The 21,981-nt window shown below is 42.1% G+C and overlaps 1 protein-coding gene across 1 annotated transcript in view; it reads left to right on the top strand.

The window, feature by feature from the left end:
• The window catches only part of DNAJC5B (DnaJ heat shock protein family (Hsp40) member C5 beta), a 73,060-nt gene that overhangs the window by 24,581 nt on the left and 26,498 nt on the right, over window positions 1-21,981 (top strand). The window contains exon 3 of the mRNA XM_012737190.2: window positions 7,907-8,034. Coding sequence (XP_012592644.1) covers window positions 7,916-8,034 — 119 coding nt within the window. The 5' untranslated portion in view covers window positions 7,907-7,915. The remainder of the gene's footprint in view (window positions 1-7,906; window positions 8,035-21,981) is intronic.

Genomic DNA, 21,981 nt, shown 5'->3' with positions numbered 1-21,981 from the left:
TGAAGAGCTAACTCCATGGGACCAGTGTCTTCTCCTCAAGGAAGACCCATATAGGATATCATGTGGTAATCAGAGGTGACTTGACGCGTGTGGTGTTAGATGAAACGAATGTCTAACCACATTGGGCTGAAGATGAGTTTCTTCGGCCTGGAAGAGGAACCACCTGGCCAGTGGGACTTGAATCCTTTGGCCTGTTTCTTTTGACAGTGCTTGGGCGGCCCCGCCAGCACTTGCCTCTGCGCTTGTTTTTCTGTCCCTGCCCATGTCTGATCATCCTTCTGAATAACCGACACAAGAACCTGAGGCTCTCTGTTGAGACTATGCAGTTAACGAGGCTCCATCAGGTTGTGCAGGCCTAGGAGCCATTCATCTCTGAAGATGACTTTAAGATAGTTCTTCCTGATCCTTCCTGCACTGACGTCCCAGTTTAACTCTCAGAAAGCCATCTTACTTCTCTTCCTCGCAAGTTCCTGTGGTCCCTCTCTGATGCCCCAAGTGCTGATAACAGGATTGAATGACAAAATCCATGAAAGTTGTCCTTCTGGTCCATAGAAGGGGCTCAGTCAATGCTAGTGCCCTGTTCTCCTTCCCTTTCATGCAGTACAACAGCTCTCAAGACCCCATGGGCCATAGCCCCGTGCTACACCACTGGGGTCACAAAATTAATGCAAAATAGAGTTCTACCCTTAAGGGGCTCAGAATATAGTGGTGAAAGGAGACATGGAAGTGAATAATAATGTTTTGTTGAGCATAATAACCTTATTGTTCCCGGGCCCACAAGCTGTCAGGATAAATGTGGCCTCACTGGTATCCATGCTGCTGTGCGGTAGACCTCACCTGTACACCTGCAGGGCCCTACCCCCGCAAAATCCTCCTGAAGATGTCCCAGAGCTCAGGGAGACTCGCAGAGAGGGGTGTTAGTGCCCATCCTTCACACCCACCGTCTCCATCAACATTAATCCTCACCACCCCATCTTTTATTTGAATCACTGATTTTTTTAAGTCCCACCACCTGAAGTATAGGCAAAGCAACTTTAAGCCCCTCCCTGCTGCCCGCCCTCACCACCACCCCCGCCCCCCCCCCCCGCCCCCCCGTCCCTTACTGGTACTAAGTCTTCCCTACATTGCAGTTTGGGAGCTTCCAATGATCCTAGATATTTCTGAGTTTCCCCCGAGGATATCGCAAATGTTTTCAGAAATGACTGTGGGCTTTCTGAGACCAACTCTTCTTCGGTCAGGCCAGACATGGGTGGGCAGCAGGTCCCCTGCCCCTCTGCCTCAGTGTCCTTGGTAGGAAAATACTGGCTTGGCCTGGCCTTGGTGCTGCTTCTCCCTGTGATGAGGTTTCAAGGTTCCAGATCTTTGTTTCCTTTAATTCTGAAAGAGGTTTCATGAAAACATCTCTTTAGGTTCTAACCTCTCTCCCCAGAAGAGCTCAAAAACATGTCCTTGGGCAGGCAGGGGACCCTGTTGTCGTTATCTAGTCTAGACTCCCCTCTCTCTGAGCTAGGTCCCAACCAAGATTTTCTCCCTCCTCTTTCAGCCTCCAAACCCACAAAGTCCTCATTCGTGTCTATTTATGCAAGTAGATAGATGGTCAATGGTCATCAAGCCCACATGGATGCAAAGTTAGGCTTAGACACAGGGGCTGTAATAGAAAAATATGTACCACGTTCTACAGTAACAAGTGGTAGCATTATCATCAGCTCAGACTTCACCTTCTCTGTGAAGCTGCTCCTCAGATTCAAGTTAAACACTCATTCTTGAGTCACCCAGTAGACATTTATCAGGAACCTAATATGTGCCAGGCACGATGTTAAGGCCTCTGGTCACACAATTGTCATGCAGAATCCTTGTCCTCCAGGAGATTTCCTTTTGTGCTGTTTGACGTCTGGATTTGGTACTTCTCTGACCCTGAACACTAGTTTCACTACTGGCTTACACTTTTGTATCCCATATTAGTCTGCAACCTCCCTAAAGACTTGGCCCACACTGCAGGCTTTGAGTAAATACAGTCATGTGTGAATAACAGTGTTTTGATCCATGATAGACTGCGTTTGTGATGGTGGTCCCATAAGATTATAACAGAGCTGAAGAATCCCTATGGCCTAGTGCTGTTGCAGCTGTAGTAAGGCTCAGGGCAACACATCGCTTACATATTTGTGGGTGATTCTGGTGTAAACAAACCTATTGCTGCCAATCATAAAAAGTATACAGCAATGACCTTCAATGGCCTTCACATTCACTCACCACTCACTGCCTCACCCAGAGCAACTTCCATCCCTGCAAGCGCCATTCATGGTAAGTGCCCTATACAGGTGTACCATGTTTTATCTTTTAATACCGTATTTTTACTATCCCTTTTCTCTGCTTAGGTATGTTTAGGCACACAAATACTTACCATTGTGTCACAATTGCCTGCAGTATTCAGCGCAGTAACATGCTGCACAGGTTTTCAGCCTAGGAGCAATAGGCTGTACCATATAGCCTAGGTGTGTGGTAGGCCGTACCTTCTAGGTTTGTGTAAATACACTCCATGATGTTCGCACAACAAGGAAATCACCTAATGACACATTTCTCAGAGCATATGCCTGTCATTAAGCCAAGCATGACTGTAATTGAATTGTCTGCTGTGGGTGTTATCATAATCCACTTAGCAGATTATCTTCAGTAATCTGGAAATCTTTTTCTTGGATTAGTGACAGCTTGAGACCCAAGTAGAAAGGAATCAAAGCTGGTCATGGAGCACGGTGCTCACAGTTGTGGCAACTGTGCTTCTCTGCGCCTTGTTACATTGATTTTAGGACTGTCTGTTGACTTCTGGGAACCATCACACCTCTCTTCTTTCATGGCATGGATGATAAAGAGGGTATTCATTTTCTCCTTCAAATCGAAACTATCAAAACTTACTTCTGGATGCTGGATATAGAGAAAAACCTATAAAGCAAAGCTAACTGTTTGTCTTATTTCTTCTTAGTTCTCTTGAATGGCTGTCCACTCACTTTCCTCATGAAAGTACCTCGACCCAGGTTTATCACTTCTTATCTGTTCTAGAAATGTCTACATAATACATCTGAATCTGTTTGGTTTAATATATTTATATATCACTGTGATTTTTCCAAGGTATTCTTTCCCAAGTACCTGGAAGCTATATTCAACTTAAAGGAGGAGTAGGTGCAGTCATTTAAGAAAAATCCACAGTGGATTATCCTGGCGTGGAGGTGCTCAGGGAACCACACCCATGTTTAATCAAGAGAGTATATGGCACTTAAGAGTCTTGGTTGACAGCAACCAAAACCTTGCTAAAACACACTCAAAAGAAAAGAAAATGTGTGTAAATGTGTGTATGGGGAGGAATTTTCCTGGTTCAACCCAAGGAAGGATTGATGAGAAAACTGTCGGAGGGTAAGAGTTGCAAGTGGACCCAACAGCAGCTGGAAACAGGAACTAGAGCCTGAGAACAACTGAGGCTCTCTCTCTGTCCCCGGCCCTGCTCCTCGTCTACAGTTTCAACCTCTCTCCTTTCAGGGCAGGCAACAGTACTCAGATGTTATGTTTTAGAGGTTTCACCATCTAAGAGAGTGTCCTATATTTTAAAAATCCTAGGGAAGGATTCTAATAGGTCTGGCCTGGGTCAGGTACCCACTCCTGGTGTACTCAGCTGAGATGGGGTAAGATGGAGGCAGGTCTCAGGAAAAGCACATGAAGCAGTGGGGACCTATGCACTCCCCAGGAAAGGAGCCAATTGGCTAATAGGAAAAGTATCTACTGCAGTGGTCTCTGGCCAGAATGCCCCAAAAGGCCTTTGTTAAGCTGGCCTAGATAACTTCTAACTCCGTATTCTGTAGTCCTAGGACTTTAATCATTATGTTCATGCATTTATTTAAATTGAGAAATAAAAACTGTTTACATTGATGGTATACAACCTGATCATTTGATATGTGTATACATTGTGGAAAGGTTAAATCAAACTAATTAACATATGCATTACATAACATCTTTATCTTTTTTTGTGGTGAGAGAGAACATTTAAAATCTACTTTCCTAGTAATTTTCAAGTACATACACAACATATTGTTGTAAACATAGTCACCATGTTGTACAACAGGTCTCCTGAACTTAACTTCTGTCTAATCGGAATTTTGTCCCCTTTGACCAACATCTCCCAGCCCCCTTCCCTCCAACCCCTGGTAATCACCGTTCTACTTTCTGCTTCTGTAAGTTTGACTTTTTTTGATTCCACGTATGAATGAGATCATGCAGTATTTTTCTTTCTGTGCCTGGCTTATTTCACTTGACATAATGTCCAGGTTCATCCATTTGTCACTAACGACTGGATTTTCTTCTTCTTTTTAAAGCTGGATAGTATTCCACTGTGTATAATCACCAAATTTTCCATATCTATTCATCTGTCGATGGACACTAAGGTTGATTGCATAATTTTGCTATTGTGAATCATGGTGCAATAAACATGTAGGTGCAGAGGTCTCTTTGAGATACTGATTTCATTTCCTTTGGCTATAAACCCAGAGGAGGGATTGTGGATGTTCTGTTAGTTCCAGCATCCAGTGACTGTGGAGATCTTGCCACCCGGCTGGGTCTTGAAATCCCAGTGAGAGGGCTTGGCAGGGTGATTGGTCCTGTTGCTGGTCTACAAGCCACACAGAAATCCCTGCTTTCCAAACCCTGTTCAGGACTTGTCGAGAAGCATGCTGGTTGCCTTCACTGCTGGGAACCATTAGGCAGATGTGTGGGGCCGAACAGCAGTTCCCTGAGGACACGCGTGTGTGGTGGGGCAGGGGAGAGGGGACAGGAAAGGGAGCAGGGAGGGCGTCAGTTACTCAGGCAATTAATTCTTCCTTCAATTGCCAATAGTCAGCTGGGCTGAGCTTCCAAGATAGGGCTGAGCCACAGGATTGGTACACAGCATGGGGAGGAGTGACTCAGCCCGAAGCCTTGCATGGCCTACCCCCTTGGGAAATTCAGGTAGTTGGAAAAGGTCAGGTAACGAATGCAGTAATGGAAATAAGTGCAATCCATGGCTGGGCATGGTGGCTCACGCCTATAATCCTAGCACTCTGCAAAGCCAAAGCAGGAGGATTGCTTGAGCTCAGGAGTTTGAGACCAGCCTAAGCAAGAGCGAGACTCTAATTAGCCAGGAGTTGTGGCACACTCTGTAGTCCCAGCTACTCGGGAGGCTGAGGCAGGAAGATTGCTTGAGCCCAAGAGTTTGAGGTTACAGTAAGCTATAGTGACTGCACTCTACCTAGGGCGACCAAGCGAGACTCCATCTCAAAAAAAAAAAAAAAAAAAGAAAAGAAAGAAGCAGTCTACCGAGCAGCTGCCAGCTGGTATGCACATCTGTTTGGTTTTGTTTTGTGGTGGGTAGGATGAAGGTTCTCCTAGTAGGGACCAGGGATTTGGGACTAGAGCCGCTCTGGCCTCCAGGGCTCCAGTTGGGTGGGAGGTGAACTAGGAGGAGGCAATGGAGACGTGTCCCATGCTTGTCCTCATGCCATCTCACTCTCAAGTAGGCCGGTTTTGTCCTCAGAGCCTTTGGGGCGGCAGGATTTTTACCTGATGTCTGAATTCCTTCAGAACTGCCTTCCTTTTCTTCTCTCAAGAAGCTGAGGGCTCACAAAAACACTGTGAAGTTCTTTACATTATTGTTCTTAAGGGAACTGCTTAGGCCCACCAGCCCTCAAGTACCACGCTGGGATCTGAGGGTCCTCTAAGACCACCCGGACCCACCAGATAACACCCTGCAGCCGCCACCTCTGCCCGTGGGGGCACTCATTAGCCTGGAGGGAGCAGAGCTGGGAGGTCTGTTCTACCCCGGCCCCCACCCCTGGGATGTGCACGCCTGGCTCTGCTGCCACCGTCATTGTCACCAGGGGTTCCTTGTGTTGTATGTGAGTGTCTTCAAAGCCCTGACCATCTCCTAAGCCCTGGCATATTCATTCGTTCCCATCCGTTCATGCCTCCAGCAGCTGCTGCACAAGACAGAAGGCCAAGGGATGGATAATTATTTTCGAGGAATTTCTGGTCAAGGGAGCTTGCAGTCTCATTTTCTTATTTTGTGATAAAATATACATAACATGAAAAGTACCATTTTAATCATTTTTTTAAGTGTATGACTCAGTGGCATTAAGTATATTCACAATGTTATCTAACCATCACCACCATCTATTTCCAGAGCTTTTTGTCATAGAGGTAGAGTCTCTGTCCGGGATGAGTAAGCAGTAACTCCCCACCCCCCACGCTCCCAGGCCCCTGGCAACAACCTCTACCTTCTGTCTCTAAGAATTGGCCTAATTTAGGCACCTCAGATAAGTGGAATCATGTTATATTTGTCCTTTTATGACTGGCTTATTTCGCTGAGCATAATATTTTCAAGGTCCATCTATGTTTTTAGCATGTATCAGAGTTCCATTTCTTTTTATGGTTTAGTAATATTCCACTTTATGCACATACTACATTTCATTTATTCATTGATCTGTTGATGGGCACAGGTTGTTTAAACCTTTCAGCTTTTGTGAATAATCCTTCTATGAACATTGGTACATATTTTAAAAATATATTAACTCCTTTATTTCTTACAACAGTTCCATGAGTTCAGGCATATTTTTGTCTCAAATTTATCGATGAGATGGTCATGCAGCCAGCAGTGGCAAGGCCAGAATTCCAACATGGAGGGTCTGACTACAGTGGCTGTCTGAATGGCACACTGTGCTGCTTTAATAAAAACAGTTGCCTTTTTATGTGAACCTGCTGTGTCATGGATACATCATAGGCATTATTTCTAAATCCTTATAAGAAAAGTATTCTTATGAGATGGGCTTTACTATACTTATATTAATATTACAGGTGAAGACTTTATGCTCAGAGAGGTTAAGTGGTAGATACAGGAGCGCTGCCCCAGGTGGGCTTGTTTCCCTGTCAGAGCCAGAATGCAGCTGTCACATAGTTCTTTGGGACCTGGGACAGCCCAACCCCTTCTGGCCAGACCCTGGGGAAAGGAGCTATCTCACGTGCAGAAACCCTCGAGCACTTTGGGGAGGACTCTGGAATTCCACAGCTGCAGAGAAGTACTAACCTAGGAATTTTTTTTCTTGATACTTAAAAAAAATTGTTTTCTTTGTTTTTGTTTTTTGAGACAGAGTCTCCCTCTGTTGCCTGGGCTAGAGTACAGTGGTGTCATCATAGCTCACTGCAACCTCAAACTCCTGGGCTCAAGCGATCCTCCTGCCTCAGCCTCCCGAATAGCTGGGACTACAGGCATGTGCCACCACACCCTGCTGATTTTTCTATTTTTTGCAGAGACTGGGTCTCACTTTTGCTCAGGCTGGTTTCTAACTCTTGAGCTCAAGCAATCCTCCACCTTGGCCTCCCAGAGTGCTAGGATTATAGATGTGAGGCACTACACCCAGGCATAAAAAGGTTTTTTTAAGGGAACTCTTACAATAGGTGAGCCAGTAGTGTTGGAGTGAAATGAATGACCACTTCCATTGTAGGCTATATTTGGAAAACATACAAAAAAGAAGTTGGGTAAATTCCAACAACAATAACAACAACAACAACAAAAACCCTACTTTTGCCTGACTTGTGAGGATTGATTCTCAACAATGCTGAATTAGCTAGGTGTTTAGTTAACATTTCACTTCTATTGAGTCATGGGGACAAGGCTGTATTCCATTTGAGTAGCTGCCTATGTCTTTTAACACCCTGTCTCAAAGCTCTGCTTTTGGCTCTTCTACCTCTTTCGTCCCCTCCTTTTGCAGCAGGCACACAAATGTACTTCATATTATCATTTACAACAGGTCAAAAATGAACTGTGTTCCCCTTTCGAGAGTAGGTTCCAGTGTGCATACCCTTCATGGCTATTTTCCCCTCGTTGGTTTTGCAGCCCGAGAAAATGGCATGTAACACACCTAACCAAAGACAGCGGACTCTGTCAACAACTGGAGAAGCTCTATATGAAATTCTTGGTCTGCAAAAGGGAGCATCAAATGAAGAAATTAAGAAAACCTACAGGTACAGAGGAAGTTCAATGATGACATATCCTGTGCTACTAGTGATAGTTGCTTTATAAATGGAAGGTGCCTCCAATTAAAGACAAATGCTTCTTGCCAAGATGAGGTAATCTGAATTTTGGGCCCCATGTTCCCTGGTCTACAACATAGGCAGTTAGGAAGAGACAGGCATGACACTGATTTTATGAAAGAACTGTCTGGTGAATGTCAGACCTTAGGAAAGGGCAACTTGCAGTGAGACAGAGAGAGAGAGAGAGAGAAAGACAGACGGAGAGAACCAACCACAACCAATAGCTGTAATTTAACCCATAGAATATAACATCTTTTTAAAATAAGTAGAGGTTTGGTGTAATTGCTGTATTTGTAAGCTACACTTTTTAAACCATTAATTTAATCTTTCATACCTAATCTAGTTAGCTATTTGCGGAAAATTTGAAATATCCTTCTATTAATAGAAGGATATTTGAAATATCCTTCTATTTAAAGCTCTAAGGAATAAAAAAGATATTGAATACAAAAATAACTGCCTATTGTAGAGAGTTTGCATATGACCAAAAATGAAGACAATAACACTTATCTAGAATTCCACCTCTAGTGGTAACTGTCATTGATATTTTGTTTCCTTCTAGTCTTCTTTTCTGTCTATAAAATACATTTAAAAATCAAATTGTATTCATCTATAACCTCTCTTTTTATCAAGGTCCTATCATGAAAATATTTTGGTGTTATTAAATATTCTCATTTTAAATGGCTGCAGCTTATGATTAGTTATTCTGTAATTTATTTAGTCACTTTATGAGCTATTATTTAACATGTAATTTCTTTTAATTTTCTCCTATACTTAATATTTCCAATTATTTCCTTATTTTATTATTGAGGAATAAAGCTATGCCTTTATAGGAAAACATGAATCAAAATATAAATGAAAGAGTTACTTCTTGATTTGGTCTTGAATTGTGTTTTTAAAACTTATTGGCATTTTTTTTTAATGTACAGGAGTTTAAAACGTTTAATTAAGTAGGCAAATGTGTTAGTCATTTCCTTTAAGGCTTTTGTTTTACCAGTTATGGTTAAAAACCCTCTCCCAATTACAATATTATAAAGATATTAACCCCTGTCTCCTTCTAGTACACTTATGATTTTGCTTTTATACTAAGTCTTTCATCCATTTGGAGTTTACTTTGGCATAAGGAAAGAGTCAGGATTCCAGATTTATTTATTTTTCCAAATCACTAGCTCACCATTGTTTATCGAATTCTCCATTTTTGTAGTAATGGGAAATTCCTAGAAATTCTAGTAATGGGATATTCCTTGGCCTTGGATTAGAACCATCATCATGCGGTAAACTGTGGGAACTGAAATGCCTTCCAGAAGCAACATATTAAAGTAAAAATGACAATGGTGCAAACTGCCATTTGGATCCAAATAGTTATGTGAAATGGTGGAATCTGACCAAGTCAATGTCTATCTCTCATAGTTTATATTTCACTTAAGGTACTAGGGAGAGAAAAGTCTTTGCTGTTCCATTTTGTCCCACAGCTATCTATACAGAAGACCTGCGCCTAGGAGCTGCCCAGCCCCATGTGGGTGGACATCCTTGGCTGAAAGTCACTAAACTAAACTCTTGAGGCTTCAAGCTGAGACACTGTGCTAGGGAATGGGGTGGGAATCATTATAATTGATATAATCAACATAATACCTACAAAAATGTTCCCCTAAATGAGGAGAAAAAAAGGTGATATCCAACTACTTTGTAATTTTTAAAACCCACTTTACTTTACAAATGTGACTTTTAATTGTCTTTATCAGTTTTGTAAGCTAAAATTTCAGGTCATATGTTAATTAAGGCATTAATTATGCTGAGTTGTTTGCAAGTTTAATAATTACAACATAAAGTCTTTTCATGTAATTTGTGTCTTGCTATTAATTTTGTTTTAATGTCAACCAAATATTATTTTTCAGCTGATTAGGGTACTAGTATGCTGCCCAAAGCATCTACTTCTATCTAAATTACACATTTGTATTCTGCAAGTTATTCAAAATGTATGAGCAAGCTGAAAATCTACTGAGAATATTATTCTTATATTCGGGGATCTGGATCAAAGCAGTCACAATATAGTGAAATTAAAAGTCAGAGAAATTTAATAAAATTACCAGCTGTTGAATCCATACGCTGCTTGACCTCTGTTGCAATCCTTGGCTGTGCTCTTGACAATAAGGCTGAGTTTAGAAGTATTCTTTCTTCTTTTACATTTTATTATTATTTTTGAAGAGAGAATATATTTATTCATTTGATTAAAATAAGAACATACAAACAGGTGTATAAAAAAGCCTCCCTCTTACCTCATATCCCCCAGCTCACCTCTCCAGGAAAGCAATATTATCCAATCCTTGTGTTCTCTTCTAGTGAGACCTTATGCCTATGTAAACATATATAGAGAACATCTGGTCCAAGCAAGATAATGTAGACCAGTCTCTCCCTGTCTGTCCCTGCCAAGCATAACTAAAAACCTCGGAAATTACACAGAGACAACCAAAAGAGAACTCTGAAAGGTAGAAAGAGGAAGGTGAATTGGTTAGAAATCACAGGACCAAAGGAACCACACAGTAGCAGGGCATTTTATGACCCTGCACCCCCAGCAAAAGGTAGCGCAGGCTCGGCTTTTCCCAACACCCAATCTAGCAACAGAAGGCATCTAGGTAGCCTTATTTTTCCTCCAAATTGAGCAGCAATTCTGCCAACACTGCCAGACAAGCCCAGCAGAAACAGAAAGAGGCAGGACCCCCTGATAATAACTGGCCAGGGAAATTGCTCTGCTTCCCCCCACAGCCTGAGACTCAGCTCTGGGACCTGGAGACACCACTAGGTAGAGGACATTAGTAAGGGGACTCCACCACAACCAGCATCCAGCCCAGGAAGTGCTTTTGTCCCTGCAGGCTGGAGACACCTTCCCTCACCTAAAGGCACCAGGGCACCCCAACCTGGAGAAACTCTTTTCTGCTCCTCAACTACCACCAGCAAGGACCTGTGGGAGCCTCAGGGGCAGGAGACAAACCAAGGAGTCCAGAAAAGCATGTGAAGGCTCTTAAAATTAGATTGTCATCGAAACCACCTGCAAAAGTAGGCTAGGACCTGCATGTTAAACCTAAACAGGGTGACTGCCTGTTAAAATGAAAAATTTAAATAGGTTTCAGAATCTCTCAACATAATAGCCAAAATAACCAGATACAATCAAAAGTACCCACCCTGCAAAAAACCAAGAAAATTACAACTTGAATAAGAAAAAGCAATCATCGGACTTCTACATTGAGATGAACCAGATATTGGAATTACCTGCTAAATATTTTAAAGTAACTATCATCCAAAAAAAACAAAATTTAGTAAGCAATTCTAAATTCTCTCAAAACATGTAAAAAATAGAAAATCTTGGCATAAAAGAGGAATTATTTTTAAAAAAGAACCCAGTGGGAATTATAGAACTGAAAAATAACAGAAATAACAAAACGAATTGGATAAGCTTTCTAATAGAGTGGAAATGACAGAGGAGAGAATCAGTGCAATTGAGGACAGAGCAATAGAATGTACCCAGTCTGAACAACAGAGAGAAAATAAACTGAAAACAGAGTCTCAAGCCTGTGGGACAACAACAAAAGATCCAACATTTGTAGCATTGGCATCCTAGAAGGAGAAGAGAAAAGGAATGGAATAAAGAGTACTCAGAGAAGTAATGACTGAAAATTCCCCAGATTTTGCAAAAAATGCAAACGTATGGATTTAAGAAGCCCAGAGGGCTGCAATAGGTAAACCCAAAGCAATCCATGTCCAGGGACACCATAATTAAACTTCTGAAAACTAAAACACAAAGCAAGTATCTTGAAAGCAGCCAGAGAGAAAACAACACGTTACTTCTAGGGGGATACACATTTGAATGACAGCGTTTTTCTCATCTGAAGCAATAAAGACCAGAAGGAAGGGACACACTTTTTTCTAGTGCTGAAAGAAAAGAACTGTCAACTGTAAATTCTATATCTGCTGAAACTGTATTTTAGAAATGAATGGGAAACAAAGACATTCTCAGATGAAGGAAATGTAAGAGAGTTTGTCACTAGCAGATCTACTCTAAAAGAATGGATAAAGGAAGTTTTCAAAAGAAAGGAAATGATAAAGGAAGGAATTTTAGATCATCAGGAAGAAAGAAAGAACAAGGGAGAAGGCAGAAATATGGGTAAATACAAAAGACTATCCTCCTCATGAGTTTCCTAAATTATACTAATGTATGAGGGTTGGTACAAAAATTATAATATCATCAGATGCCAAGACAAAGATATTTAAGCAGGGACCTAAATGGCAGTAGGACTTCCATATTTCACTCAGGTTGGAAAACACTGATATCAATAGACTGTGGTAAGTCACACACTCCTGTGCATATGTAATACCCAGCCACTAAGACATTTGTACGAAGTAATACGCTCAAAAACACTATTCATAAATCAACATGGAATCCTTAAAATGTTCAAATAATGCACAAGAAGACAAGAAAAAAGAAACGGGAGAATAAGAAACAGAAAACAAAAAACTGGCAGACTTCAGCTCTAATCTAATAATGATATCAAGTGTAGACAATGTAACTATGTATGTTATATTTTTCCTCTTTTACACAATTGATGGTGTAGTGTCCCTCCTATCCTGTAGTTGTTATTCTCTTGATTTTTTTCTTAAGACTAGTTAAGTGCAGTGGTGAGAAAAGGGGGGAAATAGCCGAACAAGTTAAATCTGTAATTGACTATGAACACTCAAGTGAGATAACTCACTACCTTCAGACCAACCTATTCTTCTCTTAACAGTATGTTTTGCAGATCACATAAAACACTCCTCATTCTTTTCAGACTGCCATGTAGTATTCCACGACATGGATGTCCCATGATTTCATCAGTTTTCTCTTGGTAGATATTTAGGCTATTTCCATACAAGGCTGTCTTTTTAAACCAACTTTTAGCATCTCAGAAAGGGAAACCTCCTGTCCTGAGAAAGGTAGATAGAGGTGGAGAGAGGGAAATTATCTTGGTTCCTGTACACTTTCCAGTATTTGCGTGTCCCAATCCCAAATTCCTGGAGCAAAGACCCAATGGAGCCAGCTGCGTCAGATGTCCATCCGAGTCCAACTGGCTCTATGAGAGGTCTGGAATCACAATGCCTCATGTCCACTTACCAAGGATGAGGGATCCAACATCATGGGAAGGAAAAGGGGCAATGTTCTCTAAGAGAAGGTACAAATTGGGAAGGAAGGAAATTATCAGTAGCTCTAGTTCTTTTTTTTTCTTTTTATTTCCCAGCTTTCAGAACTACGAAATATCTCTAGTTCTTTATTCCTTTAGAGAATTTCCATATGAAGCAGCCCTCAAAGTCCCTTCCATGTCTATTTATAGATCTTTACCGCAGAGACTTCCTCTTCCTATGAATAGAGCATCTTTTCCCTACATCATCTGAAACTCAACTGTACTTCATTAGTCAGCTGATAAATTGGAGTCCCCAGCTACCTCAAAGGACAGCTGGGAAAGGTGACAAGAGAAAGGCTTTTACAGTGTCAACCCACCAGGCACTGAAGCTCTATCCTCATTGAGATTTTGTAAGGAGAAATGAGATCATTTTTTAAAGCATGTAGAGCCCTTTGTGGAACAGCACATTGAAAAATCCCAGGGACTATTGTGAATGAACAAATAGCCTCATCATCCTTCTAAGTCTAAAATTATCCTGCCATTTGATGCCACTGTTCAAAAAACATTTATCTAGCATAAGGTGAATTTGTGGTCCATGTCAAAAGTGAAATATCGCCGAGTGAAATTCCCAGTGTAAGTCTTATCTAGGGCCTTCATTATGGAATAAATCTGCCTTTAGCATTGCAGAGCATAATCACTCCATGGTGTTTGAAGTCTAAGGCTCATTGAACCCAATTCTACCATTGCTGGGTCATGTCACTTAATCCCACAAGTGTTTGCAGGGGATAAGCAAATACTTCACCCCATTCTCCTACTGCCTAACAGTCGTTACCTCCCCTTATCATGCTGTTTGAAGGAGACTCATTTGAGCTACTTTATAAAAATTTCAATGCACCTACAATTTCTACAAGATTATCCACCTTTCCTACATTTGCCTTTACTTTAAACTGGTATGTTTTGCTTCCCATCTTATTTAGATCGTCTCTCTGAGCCGACAGGAATTTGAGTTAGGAGCAGGGCAAGGAGGAGAGGAGGAGAGAGACGGGGATGAATGGAGGGATAATTGAACAATTGGGGAGACAGTAGCTCCCCAATTGTAACAAGGGACTCAAAGAGTGTTTTGCACATAACAGGCTCCAGTCTCTTTCAAGTGTCTTGGGAACCTGGGTTCCCTGCAAAGTCTCCGTCACCCCAGCCTTTTAGGAGTCTTCTCTGAGAAAGTCTCCCAGGGCCTGGGGGTCAGTTCATCCCCATGCAGCTGTGTCGTCTTCCAAGCCAAGTGTCTGCCCTGTGGATGATCCTGCTTTGCTATTCCCTCAGTGGTTACGTCCACGGTCCCTGAGAGATACGACTCTGGGCTCTGGGCTCTGCTGCTGCAGCTCCAGGGCCGGCAGGCACAGCAGGTGCTCCTTGCTAGTGACTCGGTCCCCAAGTCCTCAGACTACTCCTTCAGGCCAAGAAGCCTCATCTGCTATTTCTCTTGAGACCTGAGAGAGCCCCCAAGGCCTGCTGGGCTGTACCACTGGGAGGCGTGAGCCTGGATGGGGGAGGGCTTTCTCCTCTTTGTTAGAGTCCCTGTGAGTGTCAGAGTCTGGGAGAAAAGCTCCTTCCAATACTCCTTGCAGCTGTTTCTCTCCAGGACCTAGACTCATGCATGAGTGAGCCAGAGCTAGCAGTAATGACACTGTACTTAGCACCTCAATCCTCTCTGACAGGTTAGCTTTGCTCCTGGGTCAAGGTCATCATGCCTGGCTCTTTCTTCCCTCAAATGCAGTCTTTTCCAGAAGATTCGGCCGTTCCCATCCCACCCTCAGAAAGGCTTCTCTCAGGCTCCCCCTCCAGTTCTTCAGATGTGCCCAGCTGGGGTTGCCCCAGCAGTGGATTGATTTTTTTTCTGGAAGTCTCTTCAGCCCTGTGGGACTTCTGGGAGGCTGCTGCCTTTGGTTTTCCAAACATGTCCTGATGTGTCCAAACGCCCAGCAATGAACAATGGGCTTCAGCCAGGCAGAGATGCAGCCCTCTCATCATCCTGCAACAAGGCCTCCTGTGCCTGTGTTCTCTGTAGCAACTTGAATGAGGTAAACAGAGTTTGCCATTTCACTGCTGCTCAGCAAGCACCCTGGGTGTGTGATTAGATCCTCTTTTCTTGACACTGGAACATAAAGAACCTTCACTCTGAAGTCAGCAGATTGTCGACCCACACCTCATACTGCTACGTCATCACAGCAGAAGCCAGGATGGCTGATCCACTGCAACCACTGGTGTGTCTAGAATCTCTGACAATGTCCATAGCATTATGCCAGCAAGTCTTGTTCATCATCCAACAAACATCTATCGAGCTCCACTTATGTGTTGGGCACTGTTCTAGGTACTGAGAAAATAGCACAAATCAGACCAAGTGCCTGCTTCCTGAAGCCTATATTCTGGGCCAGGGAGGAGGGGAAGCCTTAATCATAAACAAATAAGCAATACCTACAATATATCAGCTGTCGTTAAGTGTTATGGAGAAAAGCAAAGCAGGGCAGGAGGGTAGAGAGTGTCAAGCAAGCTCTGGAAGTCACACTTTCCCCTTGGAGGTGGAACGCAGAGATTTTAACACTTGAAATCCATCAGATGCAGTGTATGCTAAGTGTGAAGTAGCAGTTAAAAGTGTAAGTCTAAGAAAGACCTCAAGTCAAATCCCTTCTCTTAGCCTCTTTTACTTCATAAATAAAATGCAGATAACGGTACCAACCTCGGAGGGTTGCTGAGGATTAAATGAGGTGATGCACACAAGATGCTCAGCCCAGCTGCGGCACACAGGTCCTGGGTGCTACCTGGACCTGGGTGCTACCTGGACAGGGTGACTCTGCAAGATGTGTTGCGGGGGCGGGGGGAACATATTTCGATTCTGTGACATTTAGATTCCATTGAACACGTTTAAAAGAGTGTTACAGCTGTTTTAACATGCCGATGCTTATAACATCTGTTTAATCTCACAAAATTTTTAGAAACCAAGTTAAAAATGTTGATGATGGACAGTTTCTCAAAATTATTTTAAGGAATACCTAAGCAAAAAGTTAGAATCTAATTGGGAGAGTGGGTGGGGAGCGGAGGAGGGAAGAAACCCAAGCATGACACTTGGAATGATGACAAGGAGGCGTTTATGTGGCTGTGGGGCTGTGGCCGAGCCCTTCTGAGGTCGGCCGTGTGCCCCGTCAGCGCACCTAGTCCTCACAGGCTGTGATTCCCACGTTTCTTTCCTGCCTCTCCCACTCTTACCATTCCTTGAGGGCAGACCCTGTGCCTTGCCTCCCATGGTGCTTCCAGCCCTAGCACCATGCTAATGTTTGCTGAATGCAAAAATGAATTGATCCGCACATAGATTTTACTCGTGGATGTACGTCTGTTTTCTCCTGGATGGTAGTCTTGGCTTCTTCAGCGTCATTCCTCAAATGATCGTTTTGGTTTCTTTGCTGAACAAGGAGTCCTTCACTGGCCCAGTAAACAGAGGACGGGCTGGTCGGCAAGGAAAGATGGCAGCTTCTGCTTGGCACACAGGGCGTTTGGTGTGACTCTGGGACCTTCAAGTGAGAAGCAGTTAGGGGACCAGGAAAGGGAAAATCTGTAGGAAACAGAGCCAGTAGGTGCAGATTCAATTTAGAGAATGCGAGCCCCAAATGTTCAAAATCTCATGTGTGATATAAATGTTGGTTTCAATTTACACCAATATGTACATTTTTGAAGTTAGAAAGAAACAAGATTAAGATGCCCTAAGGTGAGGCTGGCTGGTTTCTCTGCCACTCTAGGTGTGAGAGCCTAACAAAATGCTGGCCCACTGCATCATGGAAGACATCACGCAGAGCTTAATTTCTCCTTATTGACAGGTTCACAGGACGGCAGGGGACTCCTGATTCTTCTTTTTCATTTGATTTCACATGGAACTTTCTGGAATTTATCTTCCAAATCTGAAGAGACAGATGCATTTCCTTAGAGTAGACCAAAGTGAGACAAATGCTGTTTTCACAAGGAGCAGGAAAGCGTGTCATTTCCATAATGATCTGTGGCCACCCCAACCTGTGGTGCTTTCTCCCATCTTTATTAGCAATTACAGGTGAAAACAGAGGCTGCTTATGAATAAAGTGTAAATGTCAGGGGAATGCATAGCTAATAGAAGAATTGTAAATATTTACAAGGCAGAGTGGTGATTCAAGCTCACAAGATTAATTGAAATTAATCTCTATCAAGCACTAATTTGTTTCCTGAGTTCTAAAACCTTCCACTAAAAAGCAGAGTATATGAGGCCAAGGCAGAGCTGTCTTCCAGGTGGGCTGCGTAACCTCCCTTCTATGCACCTAACCTTGCCCTCCATCCTCTTACCTCTTCACGCAGCATCAACCTCAGTCATTCCTGGGCACTAGAATCATTAAAATCAGTAAGCTTTCCTTTTCACTCACTCACTCATTCACTCAATATCTATTTAGTATTGGATATTTATTTATATTATGCTATGAGAGATGAATATCCATATTTATTATATTCATTAATATGAACTCTATGCTCCAATTTGTTCCATGCACCATCATCTCCTTTATACATATCTTTTAAACTTTACTATTTTTCACTCTATATAGTAAGCTCTTTACAAGTTAGGAACTACATACACACACACACACACACACACACACACACACTCAAAGATAAGGAAAACAAGGGAGGCTGTGGCATAATATCTGACAAAAACCGTCAGAATCAATTCTTTTGGAATCCGGAAACTAACCAAAAGCTTGCAGCAACCAGAGTGGAGATTTGAGAAGGCAGAAGAAAGAATCAGTGAAATTGAACATAGGTCAATTAAGATTATCCAGTCCATGGAACAGAAAGACAAAAGAATAAAGAAAAATGAACAGAGCCAAAGAGACCTGTGATTCACCATCAATATACACATAACCAGAGTCCCAGAGGAGAGGAAAAAAAGAAAGGGACAGAAGAACATTTGAAGACATAATGGCTGAAAACTTCCCAAATTTGATGAAAAATATTAACTTACATATCCAAGAAGTTCTATAAACTTCATGTAGGATAAACTCAAATAGATACTAAGCAAGATAGAGCATAATCAACTGTTCTAAGCCAGCAAGTATATTGAAGGCAGCAAGAATGAAGCAACTCATCATACATAAGGGATTTTTCAATAAGACTAACAGCTGATTTATTAGAATCCATGCAGGCCAGCAGGATGACATATTCAAAATGCTAAAAGGAAAAATATACACACTAAGAATTATATATTCAGCAAAATTACTCTTTAAAAATTGAGAAATCAAGATATACCTAGATAAATAAAGACTGAGTCATTAGCAGACCTGTCCCACAAGAAATGCTAAAGGGAGTTCTTTAGGCTGAAATGAAAGAACACTAGGCAGTAGCTCTCATCTACATTAAAAAGTAGAGAGAACAAGCAAAAGTAACTTCATAGATAAATATAAAAGAATTAATATGTTTTTCAAACTCCTTTTTAAAATCTCATTTAAAAGACAATTGCATAAAGCAATGATTATAAATCTACGTTGATGAGCACACAATGTATAAGGATGTAGTTTGTGACAATAAGAGCACAAATGAGGGAGGGTGAAATAATACAGGAATAAAGTATTTGTATATTTTTGACAGTAAATTATATTACTAGATTGTCATAAATTAAGATGTTAATTATGATTACAAAGACAACAACAAACAAGGCCTACAAAAATATATGGCAAAAAATGATAAAGGAATTAGAATAACACAAAAGAAGGAAAATAACAGAGGAATTCAGAAAAAAAAAGATAAAAGACAAAAGAAAACAAACAGAAAAATGGAAGAAGTCCTTTATTATCAATAATTAAATGTAAATGGCCTAAACACTCCAACTAAAAGGAAGAGATTGGCAAATGGATTTATAAAAAATATAATTTGACTATAAAAATTTACTTTAGAAAGAAGAAAAAGAAAAATAGGCTGAAAGTAAAAGGATGGAAATAGATAGTACATGCAAACAGTAACTAAAGGAGAGTTGAAGTGGCTATAATATTGGACAAAATAGACTTTACAACAGAAGTTACTAGAGACATGCTTTTGCAAACATGCAGGTGCCCTAGACGTACAGAACCAAAATCTTTAAGAGTGGAACTATAGCATGTGAGTTTTAAAAACAATACACTTCACAGATGTTTCTTAGCACCACATGTTGCAAACCAGGAATGGGAGTGGAATTAGCAGATTGGATAGAGTCATCTCCTTGAAGGCAATAAGAATGATTAAGGAATTGAGTAAGATGGCTTGAGCAGCACTCAAGTGCCTGAACACAAAGTTCAGACTGCACAGTTCAGGAAATGAAATCAGTGAGATTGCCAGTATAGAAGAATAGGTCTTGTTAGGTTTAAAAGTGAGTTTAGGGGGAAAACGGGTTTAAGAAAAACAAGAACATGGGAGCTTGATGGAAAGCTGTATCAGAAAATAATGCTGTATGTTTTTGCACTGAGAAGAAGAGAATAATAGAGGCCCTGAGAGTCCTGCAAGAGCCACCAGCTAGGACTGCCTCTGGAAATTACCAGGACCTGCTTGGAGCTTTGCCATGATTCACCTTCACTGGAGCTTGGGCTGGAGCCAGCAGAGGGAGACTAGCAGGGAGCAAGTGCCTGCTGAGAGGTGTGACTAGAACCACCGGTGGGAGCTGCTGTTGGAACAGCAGACAAGGTGTCAGGCTGAGAAAGTCTATCCAGCCAATTCTCCTACAGCGCAGTCTTATTCTCCCTTGTTGTTCAAGTTCAGTAGAGATTGCTGGCCTTGAAAAAATAAGAATGCAAATTTTCCCCCAGGAAACACAGTAAAGTTAGAGGCCCCAAAACTTCTGTTGGGAGCTTGAGCCAGCTGCAGAGATCTTGAACTGTATCAGCCCTCAGATTCTGGGTGAGTGTCACTGGTAGGTAAAGGATTATAATATTGCACACAGAGATCTTAGTGGCCCGCTGAAGCTTGTCAGTGACCCACTGATGTCAGACCTTCAGGCCTTCAGTCCCTGAAGTAGTACTTCATGGCTGGTATAGATGAATACTTCTAAAGTTGGATGTGTGTGTCTGATGTGCTTGTACAAATATCCCAGTCTATTCGAGCTGGCTGTTAATCAGCCACAGAAAATAATTGTAGTGACTACCTAAAATAATAGCTCTACCAACTGGCACCTGAACTTTTTGAAAGCTTAAGTATTATTATATTTTAAACTCTTATATTTGAAAATTTTTAAGTATAATTCTTCACAAAGTCAAGTTAATGCACATTCCAGCAAAAATTTGGGAAGATATTTGTCAAGGAATCACTGACATATACTGGTGTCACCATCTTCACTGCCACCAGAGGGCAGCACTTGACACTCACTGAGGTTCTTTAGGAGAGAAAAGACCTAGTCTCTGAAACAGATCATCAGTTAGGCTTCCTGTTATCTCCTGCCATCCCATCTATCTTGAATCACAAAGGTGACTGTAGAGCCTAGAACACTAGAGAACATCCTAACAACTGCTGGTGTTCGTTGCTCAGGTATTCCATCTGCAAATGGGAGGAAGTCATAGGACTGGGTGATGTGGCCTTCAGTGTGCCTTCGGTGTGGCCTCTGGTGGTCAAAATACTTGAACCATGGGCTATGGTAGCAGGTGTGTCAGAAATAATTACACAGCAGGGGTAGTCCTGGCATCATTAAATTCAATTTGAAGCCAAATGGTGCCCTGAACTCTGTATTCTGTCCCTCATGAAGGACAGACACTGATTCCGGCCCAGTGGTTCCTGCTTTCCTGAGCCCCACAGATAATCCAGCCCCAGCTTTCTCTCAGCAGCACAAGGCATTGAAGCTGCTTGTGGGGAGGGCCACAGTACTAGTATAGATGTATGAAGTGGTCGTGAGGGGTTTGGGGCACGGGGGGCTAACCAGGGGAAAAGATACGACCATGAGAGGCAGCAACACATCTTCATTGGGCAGTGCCATGAGGGGAGGTCCTCACAGCACGAGACTGTCCTAAGGCTCTCAGCAAGGGGCCAGCATCCAGAAAGACAGGAGGGCGAGGGAACTCCGAGGGGAAAGGGGACTGAAAAGGGGACTTATGGGTCTAGTGATTGTCACTAAGCAGCACAGCAGAGTCTTTGAGTCAGAGAGTCCCAAAGGGCTGTAACAGCTTGGAGTCTTTTAACCACAAAGCTTTTATCAACAGCAAGCAGAAGTGGAGTGAGGTCTTGAAGGATATATAAAGCAGGCTGGCTCTAAGGGGCTAAAAATCTGCTTGTTAGGCCATGTTTTAAATAATTGGATGTGTAAAAATTTGACTTTGGTGCTGGGGGGCTTTTGAGCTAATGAGTTTCAGCCTTTAGTGAGGAAATAATCAACCTAGGGGCCAATACACAGAGGCCATTGTTGGTTCATTTATACAACAGTGGTATAAAGCCTTTGGTGGGATTAACATACAGTGGAAAGAAGGGAACATGGAAATAAAAGATGATCAGAACTTTCCTGGTTATGAGTGACCAGGTAATGTGTACCAGTTGTTCCTTCTGCTGAGAACAACTAGAAAAACTGAAAGCAAAATTATATGTATATATATACACATACATACACACACATAAACACACATATGTACATATCATAAAAGCATTGGAGAACAAAGAATTACTGCTGACTGACTTGGCCATGTTCTGGGAAAAGAAAAACTGAGAGGTTGAGCAGGGC

This window comes from Microcebus murinus, chromosome 7, assembly GCF_040939455.1.
Source record: "Microcebus murinus isolate Inina chromosome 7, M.murinus_Inina_mat1.0, whole genome shotgun sequence".
NCBI lineage: Eukaryota > Metazoa > Chordata > Mammalia > Primates > Cheirogaleidae > Microcebus > Microcebus murinus.
The sequence above is the reverse complement of the archived record's forward strand: the minus strand, read 5'-3'. Positions and strand labels throughout refer to the sequence as shown.